Source organism: Lutra lutra, chromosome 12 (assembly GCF_902655055.1).
Source record: "Lutra lutra chromosome 12, mLutLut1.2, whole genome shotgun sequence".
NCBI classification, from domain to species: domain Eukaryota; kingdom Metazoa; phylum Chordata; class Mammalia; order Carnivora; family Mustelidae; genus Lutra; species Lutra lutra.
In genome coordinates, this window is record NC_062289.1 from 41,238,052 (window position 1) to 41,257,923 (window position 19,872).

At 37.7% G+C, this 19,872-nt stretch overlaps 1 protein-coding gene and 1 long non-coding RNA gene across 5 annotated transcripts in view; one reads left to right on the forward strand and one right to left on the reverse strand.

Annotated features, from left to right (window-relative positions):
* Positions 1–19,872, forward strand: part of LOC125082157 (uncharacterized) — a 238,107-nt gene that overhangs the window by 5,827 nt on the left and 212,408 nt on the right. The window contains exons 2-3 of one of the 3 annotated variants that reach the window (XR_007121903.1): positions 2,530–2,626; positions 12,812–12,913. This is a non-coding gene — a long non-coding RNA (uncharacterized LOC125082157). Of the gene's footprint in view, positions 1–2,529; positions 2,627–2,719; positions 3,018–12,811; positions 12,914–19,872 lie in introns of those variants that run through there. The other 2 variants (XR_007121902.1, XR_007121901.1) reach the window with 2 other exon arrangements.
* Positions 8,815–19,872, reverse strand: part of DSG3 (desmoglein 3) — a 33,596-nt gene continuing 22,538 nt past the window's right edge. Inside the window, exons 12-16 of one of the 2 annotated variants that reach the window (XM_047697450.1) lie at positions 19,162–19,422; positions 14,923–15,062; positions 14,549–14,612; positions 12,714–12,958; positions 8,815–11,518 (exon numbers count right to left, since the gene is read on the reverse strand). In XM_047697450.1, the coding sequence (XP_047553406.1) occupies positions 10,901–11,518; positions 12,714–12,958; positions 14,549–14,612; positions 14,923–15,062; positions 19,162–19,422 (1,328 nt within the window). In that variant the 3' untranslated portion in view covers positions 8,815–10,900. Of the gene's footprint in view, positions 11,519–12,713; positions 12,962–14,548; positions 14,613–14,922; positions 15,063–19,161; positions 19,423–19,872 lie in introns of both variants that reach the window. The other variant, XM_047697449.1, reaches the window with a different exon arrangement.

A 19,872-nucleotide genomic window follows, 5' to 3' on the forward strand; every position in this document is an offset into this window, starting at 1 on the left:
ACTGAACAGGTATGCTCCACCTCCGAGTCTTGGCGCTCTCCATTCCCTTTCCCTAAAAGATTCTATTCTAGACCTGTATGGTGTTTACTCCCTCACTCTTTACTTTTTGTGCCCCGCAAATATGACCTTATCGGTGAGGCCTTCTCCGAACACTCATTTACAAATCAAAATACTCCCAGCCCAGAGCCCCCCATGCCCCTTCCCTGCTTCATTTTTTCTTCCTGGCATATTGCCATCTAAAGACCATGCATTTATATATTATCTGTTGCCATTTGCTAGAAGGTAAACTCCCTAAGAGCTGGGAGTTTTCTCTGTGAACTGCTCTGTATCCAGCACCTAGAACTTTGCCTGAAACTTTGTAGGTCTTCAGTAAATATAAGTTGAGTACATGCATGAATGAATAAGTGAGTACATCTTTGAGGTTATTTTGGAGGCTGGGGTGGGGGTGTGTGCATGCATATGTGGGTATGCCTTTAAAGTGAGAGTAAAGGAGAAAGGACAAGAGACAATTATATTCCTGGAAAGATGTCAGTAAATGTCCCCAAAATAAGGTGGACAAAAATCACTCTTCCTCACCATTTTTTTAAGGATGGACCTCACTAAGGCTGGCTGAACAGTGTAAAGTGAAGTTCAGAGTCCAGTAGAGAACATTGCTGTGTTAAGACTCCCTTTCTTTCAGGGGTGAGAAAGTGCAAAACCATAAGCCATATGGAAAATCTCTTTCCATCTGGAGGTTGAACAAAGCAAGCTTCATTAACAGGAGTGTGACACTTGGGAACGTTGATTTTATCTACTCAACTACATTTTCTGGGTTTTTTGTTTTGTTTTGTTATTATTTTATTTTATTTTTTATTATTATTATTTTTTTAGTAGGCTCCACACCCAATGTGGGGCTTGAACTCAGAACCTTGAGCTCAAGAGTTGCATGCTCTACCCACTGAGCCAGCCAGGTGCCCCTCCACCAACTACAGTTTTTGGGAAAAAAATATTTCAGAATAAGTTTCTGGGCTTGGTTTTTACCCCAAGATTTTTTGATTTGTTTATGGGAATTCTTGGAAAGATAAGGGAAATAGCCGTGGCTAGGAAGATGGGGCGGGGGGAGTATTTGGTATTTAACCGCAGCTCTGGACTGCAGTCCATCCCCAGCGTGACAGGACATGCTGGGCTTGCAGGCAGGCCTGGGAGTGTTTACTGAGGGTGTCAGGCAGAAACCATCACGCTGACTCAATGTGAGTAATGAGCCTACGGAGACACACAGGAAAAAGCCCTCAGAAGACAGAGAAGACTATTGGTTTCTTGGTAGTTATTTCATTCTTTTGTACGTAGACCAGGGATGTTCTTATGTTTAAGGAAAAAGTGAAAGAGAAGCGATTCAGTAGTTTTGGAGAGCAAACTTGGAAGTATAACATCGGTTGTTAAAGATCTTTCCAAATTGTCGGGAGTGATAAGTACTCTAGTAGAGAGAGGCAGAATCTCAAAAACAGTGAACGATTTTCATTTTAATGAAAAAAAAAACAAGGATTGGAGGAAATGAAATTTCTTTTATTTACCTTTCAGAATTCATCTTGGTGATGGCGGTGTTTTATTTCAGCACCATACCTGTCGATGTAGTAATCTGTTAATAATCAAGCTCTGTAATTTGTGAATGGCTTACTTGTTAAAATGATTAGAGCACATCTAAAGTTATTCAGTAAGGATGTTACTTACTTGCATTTTGACATCCATCTCAGAGAGTTTATTCCTGCGGGAAGGCCTTTGCAGCCTCGAGGGGATCTTGTCCACAGGAGGATGTGAGCTTGTGAATGTCGTCTGTCACCTGTGTCATGGAGGGAAAAAAAAAATATGGGGAACCACTGTTTTGGAACACGTTTACATGAGCCGTACTGACTAAAAGTTATAATGTAATTCTTGAGTCCCAAATTGTTTTTTGTGAATGGCAGATTATATCTGTGTAGTAACTTCACTTTTGTAACAAAAGTAATTGAAAATATCGTAATATGATAAATAATAATTTAATTAACTCAGGTACATCTATACACACCCAGGGAATTGGAGAGTTGAAGCGGTCTTTCAAATATAAGAAAAGAGATTCAAAATTTCTCTAGTGCCTGAGCATTTTAGGAAGATGTTCGTTTTTAAACCTGATTTGTTTGAGCTGTACTTTTTTTTTTTTTTTTTTTTTTTTGCTTTTTGTTTTTGTTTAGGCAGTGGACTGATTTTGAATTTCATCCCCCTCTCTAGTTCCCACATAGAGATTTTACTAGACAGAAATATGTTCAAATGCTAAGCAAACCAGTTAAGCAAAACATTGATACAAAGAAGGCAACGGGAAAAAATTTCTCTTGATAATTTAACTTTAAATATCACAGTGACCCTTACTAGCTTCTCTAAGCACATTTGTGGTTAAAGACTTTTTTTAATTCATAAAGATCATTATGAACATTACTATATGCCTTGAAAGCAGACCTCTTCTGTGACTGGGCAATTGTCTGCTAATTTACCATGACATTTTTTTTTTTTTTTTTTCAGGTGGACCTCTCTTAACGTTTACTGAAACAATATCTGAGTGATGTCATACCTTTTGGGAAAGTCACACCCGTTTCATGTAGACTCAGCTACAATAGAGGTAAGTCAGTCAACAAAGATTTTTTGTGACTAATTCTTCTCTGGGTATGAAAGAGGAAGAGAGTGTATCATCATACTTCTTTCTTAATTTTAGGATTAGAAAATTCATCTGAAGTAATCAGGACATTTGATGACAAGTCAACAAATTAAGCAGAGCAGTATTACAGGGAAGACTTAGAGGTGAACAAAGTAAAACCCATGTGAAAGCTCATGTTAAAGGATTGATTTATGGTTCATAAAAGTGCCATTCTGAGTTTCCATTGTTTGGCACTGTGGGAGAATCCATCTACATGGTGGAATTTTTAGTAGTTGGAATCGTAAGTCTACAGAGTGTGGTTTATGTTTATTATACCTTCGATTTTCACCTCAGGAGTATGGATAAGCCATCCGAAACAAACAAAAAAACCAGAGGAAGATTGGGGCTTCTAGGTTTTCAGGAATAATAAGATGGTGGGACGTCTATGGAACATGTCATTTACTTTTATTTCTTAGAGACTAGATGCCTGAGGTCTGTTTGTCAGAATGTGAAACCTGAGTCCCAGGTATGCTCTGTGACCCTACATGGACAGATGCCAAATATGTGATTTGAGGGACCCTGGAAAGTGTTTATGCTTAAAACACCTCACCTCCTGACCTATGACCTAATGATAATGGAAATCACTTTGTTTTCTAAGTGAACAGATATTGAGTATTAAAGATATCTACTCCAAGGAGGAATAACAAAGTGCTGCTGTGATTGATACTTTATCTTGAATTAAATTACCAAAACAATTATCAATTGTTTTATTAATTATTAATTATTTTGTTAATTATTAAAAACTTATCAACTAGTTAGGTCAGTTTTTAAAGGAAGCAGGAGGTAGTGATTCTCAAAACATTAGGCATAGCATGTTTGAGAAATAAGGTAAAAAAACATGCAAAGGAAAACAAATTTCATTTCCCTCAATTTTATTTTGGGTCAACTAGTTTTTGCAAATGAAACTCTTTTTCATGTGGCTAGCAACTTGGCACCATATATCATAGAAACTGAATATAAAGTGTGGTCTCTTCTGTGTGTGTTGTAATTGCTATTCTATGGATAGCAATATGGATATGGATACTACAGAAGGTTGGGTTAAGACCATCATTCCTTTCACGCTAATTTTCAAGTAACATTTTTCCCCCAAAGCCACCTGGCTGCCCTATTCTACTTGGTGGAAATGATGTAATTAAAAGTCTTAGAGGTCTTAGAGGGCTCTCTGGGTCTAACTCTTGATCTTAGCTCAGGTCTTGATCTCAGGTCCTGAGTTTGAGCTCTGCCTTGGGTTTCATGCTGGGTGTGGTGACTCCTGAAAAAACAAAAACAAAAACAAAAACAAAAACAAAAACAAAACGAAACAAAAAAACCCAAAGAACCTCTTAGCAGAAAAAACCTCTCCACTCTGCCCTTTCCAAGGAAGCCCAACTGAAAACTTATAATCATCTGGTGATTTTCATCATTTTGGCTATCTAAGATAACAATTTGGTATGAATAAATTTGTCTCTCTTTGCTTGTGTGTTCAAAGGAGTTTCTAGTGTGGAGTGGCCTCTGTGAATGAGGCAAAAGATTAGTGAAAAAGAAATATTGTAGTGGCAGTTTGGAGTTGCAGGAAGAGAATTAACCTAGTCAATTCCCAACTCTGCCCTTGATAAACAAGTTGCTTTTCAGCATGTTTGAACATCTGTAAAACAAGGTTTTGGATCAGATAATGTAGATGTTTTGAGTTTGTATAGTTTTAATACTTTGCATGTCAGTACTCTTAACTCTAAGTTGAGTTCATTTTAAAGATTTAAATTATAATGATAAAAACAATAAAAAATAACAATCTTTACGAGCACTTACTCTGTACTAAGTGCATGCTTGTAACCTCTTTACAAAAACCTCCTGATGTAGGTAAGGACTATTATTTCCATAATAATACTCCAGGGAGGTGCAGAGTGATTAAGTAACGTGCTCAAGAACACACAGCTAGTAAGTGGTGAAGCTAGGGTTTGAACTCCAAAGCTTGACCTCTTAACTGTTAACTTAAAATACACAATTAAAAAACAAACCACATTAAAAAAATTCAAATTTATCTTAATCATTAAAACATAATACAGTTGTTTTGATCTACTAATAGATAGAATGACATTTTATAATTTTCTCATGGGCCCTGGAGTAGTAGCTTTGATTTTGTGCAAAGTTTAGCAGGCTTTCTTTGCCCAACAAATCCATGTTTCCTATCAAAATATTCAATAACATCTCCTGACTTGTTCTTTCAGTGGAGACATCCTTTCCCAGCCAGAGCAGGCAGAAGTAACAAGAACATGTGTTGGCTTGTTCTGGAGGCTTTGGTGTGAAATAGGTTTGCATAGAATAGAAGAGCTTCTATCATCTTGCCGGCAAATGTCTTTGTTGCTGGTTTGCCTCTTTGAAAGAATTTCCAAAGATCAGTACAATAGACCCTTCTGTTGCAGAGTCTGAGAAAATGTAAGGAGGAAGAGTGGCAAGTTAGAAGATTAACTTACATTTCGACTGTAGCAACCATAATTTGTGAGGAAAAATTAATAGCAATTTATAACAGCTGAGAGGAAGAGGGAAGATGCAGGAAGGAATATTGTCAGAACTTATTAGACTGTTTATTACATATTAAATTTTTTGTCATATAAGAAGTTGTATATAATGAATGTGTATAACTTGATGAGTTTGGTGGTAAGTAAACACCTATGAAACCATCACCATGGTCTATGCCATGAAACTATTCATTCCCTCCAAAAGTTTCTTCCCTCTCTCTTACTTATTATTCTTATTCTTATTATTAATGACAAGAAGACTGAATACAAGATTTACACTTTTAGCAAAATTTAGGTATACAATACATTATTGCTAACTATAGGTTCTATGATGTACAGTAGATCTCTCGGAGTTATTCATCTTATCTAAATGAAACTTCATGCTCTTTGACTAATACTTCCACTTCCTATGACACAGTTGCCTACTAATCTAAAGTTGAGGATGTCAGCCCTACATGAGAATAATTAAGAGTTTGGTCAAACAAGGTCTTTTCATTATGCTTTACCTGAAGAAAAATTAAGTGGAAAATCTAGGTGATTCTTTTCTTTTTAATAATAAATCTGGAGAGCAGACTCTGCATGCAGAAACTTTCTATCTGCAACACAAACCAAGCGTCACTGTCTGTTCCATGGGTCTGATGATGGAAAGACACTGCTTCAGCTACACCAAGCTACTTGCTTACCTGAGGTTATGTGTGTGTGTGTTACCCCCAGGTTAGGACTGCATAATTCTTACTATCAACATGGTCAGTTGGGCGTGGGAAGACATGACTGAAGTTAATTTCACTTTTTGTGTTTAAATACTCATTTTTGGCTTAGTTACAATGCCTTTTTGCAGGAGTGGAAACCATGTCATTATCCCATTTAAATAAATACAAGATTACCTGATTCTGTGCTGCTTTATAATTAAGAGAGTTCTTTGAAATCCTCTTTTGGTTATGAAAGAATATAAATACTTCCTTTGCCTTCTGAGGAAAGGAAGATATACAAGTTCTTTCAATCTGAGTGTTTTGCTTATATTAGAATTTCATACTCTGTGTTTTCACACAACTTTTACTGTTTGCTAACCTAATAATGAAAAATTCAGTGCACAGAAAACATCAGAGATGTTCCAAGGCATAAACTTAAAATTATGATGGTACTTCATGAAATATATGTGGAAGGGGAGATAGCATTGAGGCGTAAAATAGTACTTGTAGTTGTTCAGTTGTGTTGTTTTCTACAAATCGTGGAAACACTGAGGTGGGAGGACCCATTTAGAGTTATCATATAAAAAAATGAAATGGAATAAAACAAAAATCAGGGTCTTAGATACAGAGAACAGACTGGTGATTGCCAAAGGTGGGGCATGGGAGGTGGGGAAAATGGGTGAAAGGGTTCAAAAAGTACAAACTTGGTTATAAATAAGTCACGGGGATATAATATACAGCACGGTCACTATCGTTAATAATACTGAATTGCATTTTTGAAAGTTGTGAAGAGGGTAGATCTTACAAGTCCGTATCACAAGAAAAAAACTTTTTATAACTGTATGGTGATGGATGTTACCTAGACTTACTGTGTTGATCATTTCTCAATATGTATTAATGTTGAATCAGAATCTCTCCATATAAAGTTACTTTTACATCTAGCTACATGTCACACATGACCTCTTCTAAATAGTGTGTTATCAAAGTAATCCTTAAGGAGTTGACCAGAAAAGAGATTCCATGACTTTTGGGTAGTTTATTTTCCTTATTAAATGTGGAAGAGATGTTCATTGTGCCCTGAAAATTAAATTCACATATACTTCAAAATAGCAGCAAATCATGTACTTGTTTCTTTCTATTCATTCCTTTGTCTCTACCTTTTTCTCTATCTCTCAATCTTAGATACATATAGAAATATATCGATTGCCCTGTCCTCTATGTCCAAATAGATATATTTGTCTACAATGTACTGCTTCTTTAACCTTTAGAATTATATCTAGATTTCTGGTCTTTAAAAAATTATCTTCATTGTTTTCTTTGTATTTCCAATTTTTCATGCTCTACTCAAGTCTTAGGGCTGAAAGCAAGCAGATTATTTTGACAGAGTAATAGTTATATATTATTATTGCTTTCTATTGTGAATAACTGTAGATAAACCTTTACATTTATTTCACTTTATTGAATGACTTTGAGGTAGTAATTTGCTTCTCTGGATCTCTGTTTTCCTCATTATAATTAGAGTTACTGTAAGAATTAAATTAGAATATGTAACTAACGGTCTTGGCCAGCTGGTGAGGCTTACCAGTGTCTAGTTTCTTCCTGCTCTGGTAACTGTATCCATTTGCACTTGTTCTTTTAGACCACGATTCTCTTGAGTTTTAACTGTATCTGCATTGTGTTTAGATTATTCTGTATTGCATTTGTTGAAAAGAAAGTCTATGTATAAAAAAAAGTCTATGTATAAAAGAAAAAGAAAGTAAAGACACCAACCTTGAAGGGCCCATGTCTTGTCATGGAGGGATCAGGCAGAGCAGAAGGAATCTCAGTCTTCATTGTGGAGAACATGTTGCTTTTGGCACCTGTAAATCAAACAGTTATCTTCTTTTCTTTATCAATTAGCGCCCCCACTTAAGAACGATCTCAGATTGTGTTGTTGAATAGGTATTAAGCCATATAATCTCTGACTCAGAGTTATTTGTAGACCCAGTGCAGGAGTCAGTATTCAGTCTGAATATTCTCAGTATTTTCTGCAGGAGTGCAGAAAACACTGAATTACCAATAACAGGAAGGAGAGATTCTTAACATTTACTTGTTTCTTAATTGTTAGTTGCATTGAAGCTTGTCAGTCGAGTGTGTTTTTTCATGCTCTTCCTTGAATTTTGATAGTTAAGATACATTGATCTTGCTGTTTTTAATTCTTCAAACTTTCTATAAATTGAGGATCAGGGGATATTTTGGGAATTTACCTACATGGGGCTTCATTTTTTCCTGGGGTTGATTTGGAATGTCAGAATCAAACCATCCACTTTCCTTCACTCAACGCCCACTCTAACCCAGTTTCTGCTCCTCATACACCAGATCCCAGTTGAATTGTCCGGATTAAAGAATGAGGAAGGTCAGCCAAGGCAAGATTTGAAGTTCCAAAGGGACTTTTTATGGCATCCCTTTAAAGGAAGACATAAAAATAACAGACATTTATTGGGAGACACATCCAGGCTGCAGGGGCTGACAGCTGTCCCTAGATCCATAGTACATTTTTCATCATGTTAGGCTGGAAACCTTACCTTTTCTTTACTCCAGCTTTTGTCTCTGAGGCATCATTGCATGTCAGAACTTTTGCCTGAAAGATCATTCCAAACTACCAAACAAGTAATAAATGACTTAAAGCATCTCGTTAATAAAAGACTGCTCTGACTTCATCCAGCACTATTTCCACCTGAAGAAGAGATCCTGAGTCCCCAGGTACTTCCTTCTTGCCTGGGAGGATGGACAAAAGGTATCAGCTAGAAAAAATATATAAAATACTGATAAAAATACATATGTAAGTCAGTTTCTTACCTTATATTTCTTAGTAACTATTAATTCTGAGTAGTTCACCTTTTACTAAATGGTTAAGGAAGTACTCATGTTTGTTGCCAACGGTTTCATTATCCTAGTGTTATACTGTTAAAGTTTCAGCATATACTGTTTAAAATTTATAATACATCAAGTAAAAAGACAGTTTTAAACATTTTTCTTTTTTTTTTTTTTGCTTAAAACAATTTTTATTTTTGGTGAAAAAATACAGATACATTTTTGCTTTGAATTTACTTTTACATGGCAATTCAATTTGAGGTCCTTCTAGACAAGCTGAGTCTATTTTTATTTTAAAACATGTTTAATTTCAATTTTTCCCTTACAGAGCCTTTACTACAGTCACATAGTTTCCTCTGTAGTTTGGCAATGCAGCAAAATTCCCATTTCATCATAAGTTGGGATTTAAGAGGCAACGCCAAAATTCTTTGAGGATCCTGAAGACACTTTTGAACTTGAAATAAGGATTATTATGATTATTAATTTAATTCTCATGCATCACAGAAGCACAAATCAACCATGTGTGATCTAGACTCCAGGACAAGCTTCCATTGAGAAGAGGCCACAGTGATAATAGCAAGGCAGCTTCCTCAGGCCCTGGCAGCTGCTCCACAGGGTCTAAGCCCCCTCACCTCAAGATGGGCACACTGCAGGTGTTGTTGAAACAGCGGGATTATCTTAAAAGAACAGATTGCCCGCTCTTCTTGGCCATCCTAGCACAGACCTTCCTGGTAGTCATGCATGGCACCAGGGAGAGGGAAGGATGTTAGATGTAGGGACATTTAGGAGGTCTCTTTCCCCCCAGGGAGGCTTAGGACTATATCCTTCTGTGTTAAAAGACACCTTATTACTTTGCATTCCATCTGGAAAAACAAATAGATTTTGAATATGACAACAAAACAGGGAGAAATCTTCTATATACAATTAGAGATAGTGAAGCTGGACGATGACCTTGTAAAGACTCAGCTAAGACGAGAATGTTGATTAAGAAGGTAGGGTGTTCTCTAGGGGCTAAAGGTTGAAGATGAATGACCTGAAATGATTTGAAGAGCTGCACTGCTATCATGGCAACATGTATGAAGTAATGAATTCAAAATCTTCATTGTTTTGCTAGAGAATTTAGTTGTTGTAGCTGTTTCAAAGGACTGAGGCTTAATAAAATAGAGGTTAATGATAATCCCTTTCCATCTCCCTTTTTGACTTGAAACGCGGCTTATAATACATATTCAAAAATTTCACCGTATGTTAATCTAGTCAGAGGCCTCTTTTCCTTATGAGAAAAACCATGTTTTGTATTCTCACAAAGTCTGTAGACATTGTTAACATAATAAACATCACTATATGTCATATGCAAATTACATCTACTCACTGATATTTAAAAAATAGAGAGTAATTTTTAAGAACCATTAACACAGGATTTGTAGTGAGAAATGTATACAAAGGAGCTCAAAGTAAGATATTTTCTTTGGATAGATCCTTTCAAAGTAATTTAGAAAAACACAAAATATTTACACCATACTAAACTTTCCTAAATGCTCTATGATATTTTCTTATCAAACTGTATTTTGAGAATGGAGGGATATAGATATAGCAAGTTTAATGCATAAGCCAGTAGCCCTTAGCTTGAGCAAAAGATGCACTTAGGGTCTCCCAACACCGAGAAGATGACAACTCAGCGGCAACTATTTCCCTTTTCCAACCAGCTCAAAATGCTTTAGCAAAGACCTTATGACTCTTACGTCGTTATTAGTGACATAAGAAAAGGTGACGGAGACAAGAACTGGGGCCCTTGACTCCAAGTGCTTAATCCAATAAAACACGCTGCATTTTATTTAAAGGGACAAATACATTTCTTTGGTACTGCAAAAATAGAAGTTTAAAAGTTATTAATTATTAATTGGAATTTTCCCACTGAATATGATCTTAAGATTTTTTGAGAAACATCCAGATTTACTACCACTTGAATGGTATTTGAGAAGTGAGAGTGACAACATGACCCAGTTTGGGGATATTAACTAGAAAATTTAAACTGATCAAGCTCGGTTTAGGAGAGTCCAAAATAAGTGCCCAATTAGACCAATACTGTGAGCTTTGCTATGCTCCTTTGAACAATTTGGTCCAAATAATATATTCAGCCAATATGTTATTCCAGTTCATTCTGGTCATATCAGACGGGAACAAGGATCTTCTATACAGATCATATTACATGACCCCCTTATCTCCATCGGAGTCTGTAGGTTGCCAGGAACATTGGAAATAGGACCAATCACCCTTTCTGTCACTATTACATTTTGCGTGAGAAGTGGCTCAGAGACTGTAGTGGAAGGTTGCACGAGAGAACCAGAGGCCGAGTAAGTCTCTGTTACCAAATAGCTACCATGCTGCAGAGGGTCAGGAATGGAAACAGCTGGCTGCAGAACAGAGCCGGAAGCAGACAAAGCAGAAGTTCCTTGACTGCCTGACAAAGTCTGGCCCCTAACAGATTCTGGCTGTTGGACTCCTAGGGAACAGCCACAGGGTTCCATGCCCAAATGGCTGTCTTTGGAAGGTGGCTGAAATCGTTGGGCTTCCTCATCGATCCCGAGGCTTATCTCTGCAAGCTTTTTAAATTTGGGGCCGAGCGAGTCCAAGAAGCTGTCATCCAGCTCATCGGCAATAAAACTGCAACAACCCAAGGAGCCCACGGGAGAACCGGGGGCACCCATTCCTTCATTATCATAGATCAGCAAGCAGTCATTTGCTTCCTGGGCATCGTCTTCCTCTGCACAGGCAAATGCTTTCTAAAGTGGGAGAAAAGTGGAAAAAATGAATTTTCAGAGTCTCAGCTGAAGAATGCAATACTGTTTGTAGAACTCAAGAATTGATAATGAATGCATAATTTAGGTAATCCACAGAAGCAAAGCCATACTCTGGGTATCAGCAATCTTGTCAGAGAAATTATCTGGTGTTTGGAGAACAGCGTAGCTGTCATTCCTTCGGAATTGAGTCTGGCCTAGGCTCACGTTTTAAGTCTGGGTTTTGAAGGCACTGGCATGGATTTGGACCTACAAAACCAACGTGTTCAAAGCCTGGAGGTTATTCACTGGGCCCAGTGTGGGGGTCCCTGTATGTGCTTCTGTAAATGCATGTCTTTGTGTTTAGGGGTGGGGACAGGCATCCCACTGGCACCATCTAAGCCAGTTCTCAGCCAGACTGGGGCCTTGGCCTAGATTTCCGGACCCATGCGGGAGGGGGACCCGTAACGAGGGCCCACACCACGTCTCAGAATATCCCAAGAGACCCATCCCAAACAAGCTCTCCCTGCCAGTCAGTGTGAGACTCTACCTTCTCAGCAACAGTTCTGATCCCAGAATTTACCAGGTCTGATACCAAAACTCTGTAGGAAATCTCTTCTACTGATGCACCAACCAAGAGGCAAGACCTGCCTCTTAAAGTCTTCTCTGTTCTTGAACCCGTTTTCTTTTCAGTTCTATGCTTCCTGACACTTCATCTGACCTTTGATCACATCCCTTTTTTCCCACTTTTATTTCTGGGTCATTAATTTAATGGTTCTTCAGCATTTTGGGGCATGGACTCTTTTGAAAATGTGAAGAGTACTATAACCCTGTCTCAGAAAAATATGCACCTTTGACATACTTTATGGTACAGGAAACAGAAAAGAGGCTGCTTTGTATTTCTGCAGAGGATGCTGCTGATCCTGGCACACAAAAGGTTTTGCTTTCCATTGTTATTCCAGTCAGAGGGAGGAGGCTCCCCTTGTTATATTCTCTCCCTTTGTGTCTACCTACCATTTTTCCTTTTGACTAGTGGCCCAATTTTGGCCATCACCTTAGGTTATCTGCATTATTTTGGCAGAAAACCCTATTTTTTTCTTACATTTTAACAAGCTGTAAGTACAACAACAACGAATTGCAAAGAAAAAAGATCCCTAATGTACATAAGATAATAAAGCCACAGAGTTTTCTACCACATTACCTGAGAAAAGTAGGAGTCCAGGAAATTCATGCTTACTGCTCCTTCACCATAGTCTTTATTGGTTCCTCCCGTAGAATGCCTTGTTCTCATTGTTCCAGACTGTCCTGCAGAACCAATGCCAAGTCCAGTGGCTCCTCCAAACCCTCCAGCGGCTCCAGATCCTGTAGCTGCTCCAAGTTTGGTGGTCAGTTCCATTCCCGAGGTTCCTTCCACCACTGTCCCTCCAGCGTATGTATTCGTACAAACTTCTAAAAACAGGGAAGAAAATTCTGGAGCATCTTATGCTGTAATTTTTTTTTTTTTTTTACTGTTTTTTGATATCAATGGGCAGATACCCAGTAAGGCAAATAAGTAGGAGAGATTACAATTATATGAGTAGAGGTGATAAGAACATTCTAGGGTCTGTTATGAGAGAGTAACAGAGGACATGAGTCTGTACAGAGGATCTTCGCAGATGGAATAGCTCTGGAAATGTACTAATTAAAAAATATACACAGGAAATAGATTTTTAGTGACAACAGCCAGAAATAGAAAAGTAAAAACAGAATATTCAGCACATAGCCATGGAAAACTTGTAATGCAATGCTTATTTGTTTTCAAGAAAAAGAAGAAATTAAAATTAAGCTATTGTTGCTTTCAATATGGAAACCAAAGAGGAAACATCCATAATGTAATCATGCAAATTAGCAGATGCTAATTTAGTGTCTTGGTGTCTGAAGACAATTTAAAGAGTTATGACTGTTCTCCTTATTACCTTTACATTACACTTGCATGGAAAGTTAATTTTTTCTAGAGAATTCTGAGTATAGTTTTTGCTATGTAATTATAATCGGAGAAGCAGGTGAGGATTGGGGTAGCTGATAAAGGCAGACATTTTGCAGTGATCTCATGCAGATTTTGTAGGCTAGACATTTAAAAACAATCTATTGCTAAGTATGGGGTTAAGATAAACTTTAATATTAGGCATTAGGTCATATTGTTCCTGTAGTTTATGCCTTAATTGTGGCATTGAGACAAGATGAATAAAATAGTTATTTGGTAAACCAAAAAAATAAATAAGTTCAACTATTTGAGAGCATAAATGATCTTGTCCCATTATGACTGAATATAAAACTGATACTTGAACTCAAATCTGGGTATTGTTAGTTTTGGGGTAGGAAGAAGGGCAATAAGATTGAGAATGTGCACATATGAGGTTTAACTGCAAATATTACCAATGGTAAAAATAGGCAGAGTTGAGTGGTAGGCACATAGTATTTGGTATATTTTCCTTTACATTTTTTTTTTAAAGATTTTATTTATTTATTTGACAGAGAGAGATCACAAGTAGGCTGAGAGGCAGGCAGAGAGAGAGAGAGAGAGGGAAGCAGGCTCCTTGCTGAGCAGGGAGCCCGATGCGGGACTCGATCCCAGATTCCCAAGATCATGACCCGAGTTGAAGGCAGTGGCTTAACCCACTGAGCCACCCAGGCGCCCCTACATTTTTCTACATGTGTGAAATATTTTCTAATTAAAAAATTAGTAAGTGACTGAGAGCTCTACTTCAGTTTATTAAAGTTTGGAAAATGTATAGCAAATCTTTGGATATTAAAAATGTGGCATCAGTGGGCAATGAATTTCAATGAACTTATTGAAACCCAAGCTTGGCCATGGAATTGACTAATACACTAATAGTAAATCATTTCATTGAAACCCTATTTTAGTGGTAACATCTCCCAGCGTGTGTGTATATATATATGAAAATTATTAAAAAATGATTTAGAACACTTTTTATTTTTCAGTATTGCTTATTTAACCCAGTATTGCCTTCAAAAATCCATTTGATGTTTACTTACCAGAATTTTCCATGAAATCAGCTCCATTGGCAGTGATAGGTGGCACACGAATATTTGTGATTTCCTGCAAACCATGTTAAAGAAATAAAGAAGTTTACATATGAACCAGTTTCATGGTACTATGGGTGAATATGGCTCTTTGCAAAAGGTGACTTTAGAATAAGTCCAAATTCTTACAGGAGTAACCATTTTTATGGTTGGACATCTGAAGAGCTGTGATTCTAAAAGGCTCCATTTATTTCAGCCCTCACAAAGGTCTTTAAAGGTCAATAAGTGTCTTATTTTTATACCCTATCACCCCCTTTCCTATCTGAATATAAATCTAATTTTGTTCTATGTGATTGAAAGAAACGTTTTAGAAACTAGGTCCTTACCTTGTCTTCAGGATGGGCTCCTTCAATTCCCCACGGATGAATTGTTCCTTCTGAACCATCAGGAACCGGAATAAATCCTCCTGTCACTCCCCGGATAGGACCCATCCCACAGTCACAGGTCAGCAGCAGAAGGGGGGCCACTAGTTATAAAGGAAAACAAAATATCGGAACATTTGAATCATTTGGAAACAATGCGACATGACAATTGTCTGAAACATTACGAAGAAAATACAGTATTTCAGGACTCATGGAAAATCTAATAGAAAGCAAAACTAGTTTCTACAAAATAAAATGTAAATTAAGCATCCTAAAATTTCATATGATTGTGAACTGGAGGATACAGATCTGATCATTCTTGTGATATGTATATTTTCTTAAAATAGTCACTGTTTGGGGCGCCTGGGTGGCTCATTGGTTAAGCAGCTGCATTCCGCTCAGGTCACGATCCTGGAGTCCCAGGATCAAGTCCTACATGGGGCTCCCAGCTCCATGGGGAGTCAGCTTCTCCCTCTGACTGCTTCCCCTCTCATGTTCTCTCTCACTGTATCTCTCTCTCTCAAAAAAAAAAAAAAAAAAAGTCACTGTTGGATGAATGATAAAGATGGTCTTTCAGTTCCTCAATCCTTTTCTGTTTTATATATATATATATATATATATATATATATATATATATATAACTTATTTGAACATTTTGAGCAATGTATATTATGTCAGGGGAATATGCACCTGGATGGTCAGGATTTTAGGTGGGCAGGATAATCCTATAATCTGGACTCTAGTCATCTCTTAGTAAACAGCAATTAACCAGCAAACTCCCTCCACAACTAGAGTGATGAGCTAATACCATTGCACTCTTAATTATGACTTGAGAATCCCTAGCTTGGAGGGGCTTTCCTGTCTGAGTAATTTTCATTCTTCTGTGCACATCTGTAAGATCTGTCACATCTCAGCAATAAAGACTAACATCATTCTTATGCTAATGCATCAAGAGGAAATTACTAAACTCTCCCTTGAAAGGAAGTTCTGGAAAGCTAGGTAGTTTAGTGACCCCACCCCCACCTCTGGCTAGTCAGGATCTATTGAATCCTCATGTTTGAATTCTGTCCACCCAGAGGTAGTTTAGTTAGGGGTTGTAGGGTTTGAATTTTGGCTCCACCTCTCACCTGCTGGGTAAGTTATATCATCCTTTCTTGCCTCTAGTAATTCATCCAGAGAATGGGAGAATAAATATTATATACATCACCAGCTGTTATAAGGATTAAATGAGTTAGTAGTATAAGTAAAGGACAGTAGTGAGTGGTATGAGGATTTGCTAGTATTGTCTGGAAGGGCTATATCAGTTACACAAATTAGGTTGGTCCTATATTATAAATAAAATAGGTTGGATATAATTGATGTATTTTTTAAAATTTATATAGTGTTCATATAAATGATACTTCTACATGCTTTTTAAATTTATTGCCATTCTCAATTCTATGACTTTGTTAAGTGTGTGGGAAGAATTGAATGTTACTCGTTGACAAATTAGTTTTTAAGGTGATGGATATACACCTGTATGGTGAGTATTTTTAGATGGGCATAAATCATCTTTTAGAGATCTTGCTATCATTGTTATCTACAATATATATTTGGTTTTTATATATGTATCCAGAGAAACTTTTTCAAAGTCTTGAGTATATTTCTGCAGACTAAAAAATGTATGTTTTGTCATGTACAAAAATCAAAACCTGGCATTTTTTCAAATGGTAGGAGCACAGGAAGCAAATATGATTGTGGGATTAACACGGTGTACTTTCTTGGATTGCTATCCTGAGCCACAATCCCAAATGTACAATGGCTTGCCTTAGGTTATATCAACACCCTAAAAATCAGTATTTCAAAATACTGACAAAACACTACTATATGTATCTGTGCTGCCTCTAGTATTTGCAATTTTATTTAAGTGACAACTGAATTCAATGGTTCATCTGGATTTCTTAACTACTCTTCATATTTGTTAGTCTCCAAATCTTTGCCATGTAATGCCTTACACACTTATCCTTTCCTTTCCAGTCTCATGTCTAAATCTGGCTTCCATCATCTCTTTGAAACTAGTAGAAGAACCTCCTAACTGTTATTTCCTTTCTAATTTACGGTACACAGCTCCGCCAATGTTATCTTTCTAAAACATAAATATGAACATGCTAGGCTTTTTTCTCATAGCAACTCTTTTTTCTCATAGCTTAAAGCACAAACACTGTAACATATGTACGTAAGCCCTTTCAAATTGGTATCAGTGCATCTCCAGTTTCATCTCCTTGACTGTCCACAATCTCCCCATGCATTAGCCTCCCAAGGTGTGATTCCTAAAACATGCAAAGCGTTTCTGGCTTTGGCCCATGCTGGTACCCTTTGGGAACAAATATCCCTCTTTTTGTGCTTTCTATATCCTCCTCACTTTCCAACGCTCAGATTGATGATTCACCTACTCCACAAAGCCTGCATAATGCCCCTTTGTATTCATTTCTGTTATAGTTGCATCATAGTATCGTTTTTTCCATAGAGCTAGACATGCATAAACCTGTGAACTACATGAAAACCAGAATCAAGTTCCCTTTCCAGCTGGCTGCTTGTGTTAAGACTCACATCCATGTACTTGAAAAGTCTTTGGTTTTGAAATTGACTAATATGATATTGAAAAACTGAAAGGTGAGTCAATTTCAGCTGTGAAATGAAACAATGCATGTTAATTGCAGAAGAGTAAACATTTTGGGGGAAGGTAGAAGAAGGACATATGGCATGTGTGGGAGGTTACTAGATGTATGAATAGCAACTTCCTCCTTTTTCTTTCTTTTTTGTAAAAAGAGATCTGAACAGATATGGTGAATATTAAGATCTATTAAATCTGAATGACGGTTGGTTATATGAGGGCTCGTCATGTAATTTTCTGCACCTTGTGGTTTAAAAATACTGTGCAAATTTAAGAAAAATTTAAGTGAAGGGGCTGGCATAGACTTATTTATCATGAAGAAAAGCCTACAGTTCTATGATAAATTTGGGAAATGAATATGAATTTATCAAGGATTTTTCTTATTTATATAAGAATTTGCCATGAATTTCCTTTAAATAGAGACCTATTACATTAAAAATTATATTTGATCACAAGACTTTGATTTAATTGAAGCATTTTAGAAACCTATCCATTGAATAAATAAATTTTACTTTTATTGAAAAATAAAATGTTTTATTTTTAAAATAAAAAAATAAAAGGGCTCCTGGGTGGCTCAGTGGGATAGAGCCTCTGCCTTTGGCTTAGGTCATGATCTCAGGGTTCTGGGATCGAGCCCCGCATCGGGCTCTCTGCTCATCAGGGAGCCTGCTTCCTCCTCTCTCTCTCTGCCTGCCTCTCCCTACTTGTGATCTCTCTCAGTCAAATAAATAAACAAAATCTTTAAAAAAAAATAAAAAGCCCACATTCCCTAAATGTGTTTAATAAGCTTAATCTTATTAAGTGAGAGCCTTTAAGAGGGTGTATTTGTGGGCGCCTGGGTGGCTCAGTGGGTTGAAGCCTCTGCCTTCGGCTCAGGTCATGATCCCGGAGTCCTGGGATCGAGCCCCCACATCGGGCTCTCTGCTCAGCGGGGAGCCTGCTTTCTCTCTCTCTCTCTCTGCCTGCCTCTCTGCCTACTTGTGATCTCTGTCAAATAAATAAATAAAATATTTTTTAAAAATTTTTAAAAATAGAGGGTGTATTTGTAGTGGTAAGCTATTTTCAGGAAGTGCTGGATTAAGCAATAACTTTCAGAGCCTATGATGTATTAATAATGTTCATTATAAAGCTCAAAGCCTATATCCTTTACATTTTTCTCTAGATTTACTTGGCAAGGGTTCCTTTTCTATTTTATGTCTACAAGAAGACATCTTAGAAGATGCTGCATTGTGGGTAAAAGCATTATTCTGAGGATGAACATTACTGGCGGTGTATAGAAAGTGTTCATGCTTAAATTTTTTTCTTGTTGATTCTCTTGGGCTGTTTTCTACCTGTCTAACATATATATGACTTGCCTTGTGTTATGAATATAGATTATTGGCCAACGACATAATAACTTTCAACATTTCTGGTTCTTCCTGAAAATGTTACCCCCATCTTTGCCTGTAACACCGTTAAGGAATGGTTGTACGTTGCAAAGATGGTATTTACCATGCAGCCCTAAGGCCTGATTCCCTATCAAAAACAGAAGTCAGCTTTGGCATACTCACATAGCAACAGCAAAAGACCAAGGAGTAGCAGGCCGATGGCAGCAGGCCCCAACCTCCCTGATGTTCTCTTTCCAGCTATGTATACAGGGTCTTTATTCTTCTCCGAATTTCTGCAGGTGTCCCTGTTGTCACACTGGCAGACTTCCAGAGTCAGGCTCTCTGGTGTCTCGCACTGTCTGTCCTGACTGTCGGTAACTGTGAGGGAGATACTGTGCGATCCAGGAGACAGTGGCTGCTGGGCATTTAGGAGTGCGGAAGTAGCTGAGGACAAACAATCACACAAATCAGCAGCAGGACAGGCATCGTTTGCCCTTCAAACTACTTATTTGTATTAACAGACCCAGGGTTGCCTTAAACATCGTTGTCCCAAATAGGGAGGCTGATAAGGTGAGGCTGGAGGAGTTCTGAGAGTGAGAAGTTGGGGTTCAGTTGGGTAAACAGGGCTGCACTTCCATCATGTCCTTTCTTCTGCCCCACATGGGACTGTTAGAGCTTCCCATGAAGACTCAGTTCTACCGCAGTTTTCCTCTTGAAAGGTGATGGAAGGCAGGTAACATTTCAATATCAAGCCCCCTCCCCTTGGACTTAGCCAATCTCCTGTATGTCTGCACCAACCCCCTGAATGCTTCTGTGGCCCTCTGGACCTATGCTTTCACGCTATGTCCATGTTTTTGTGCCCGACTTATTAAGACTGAGCTTCTACTTTGGCTT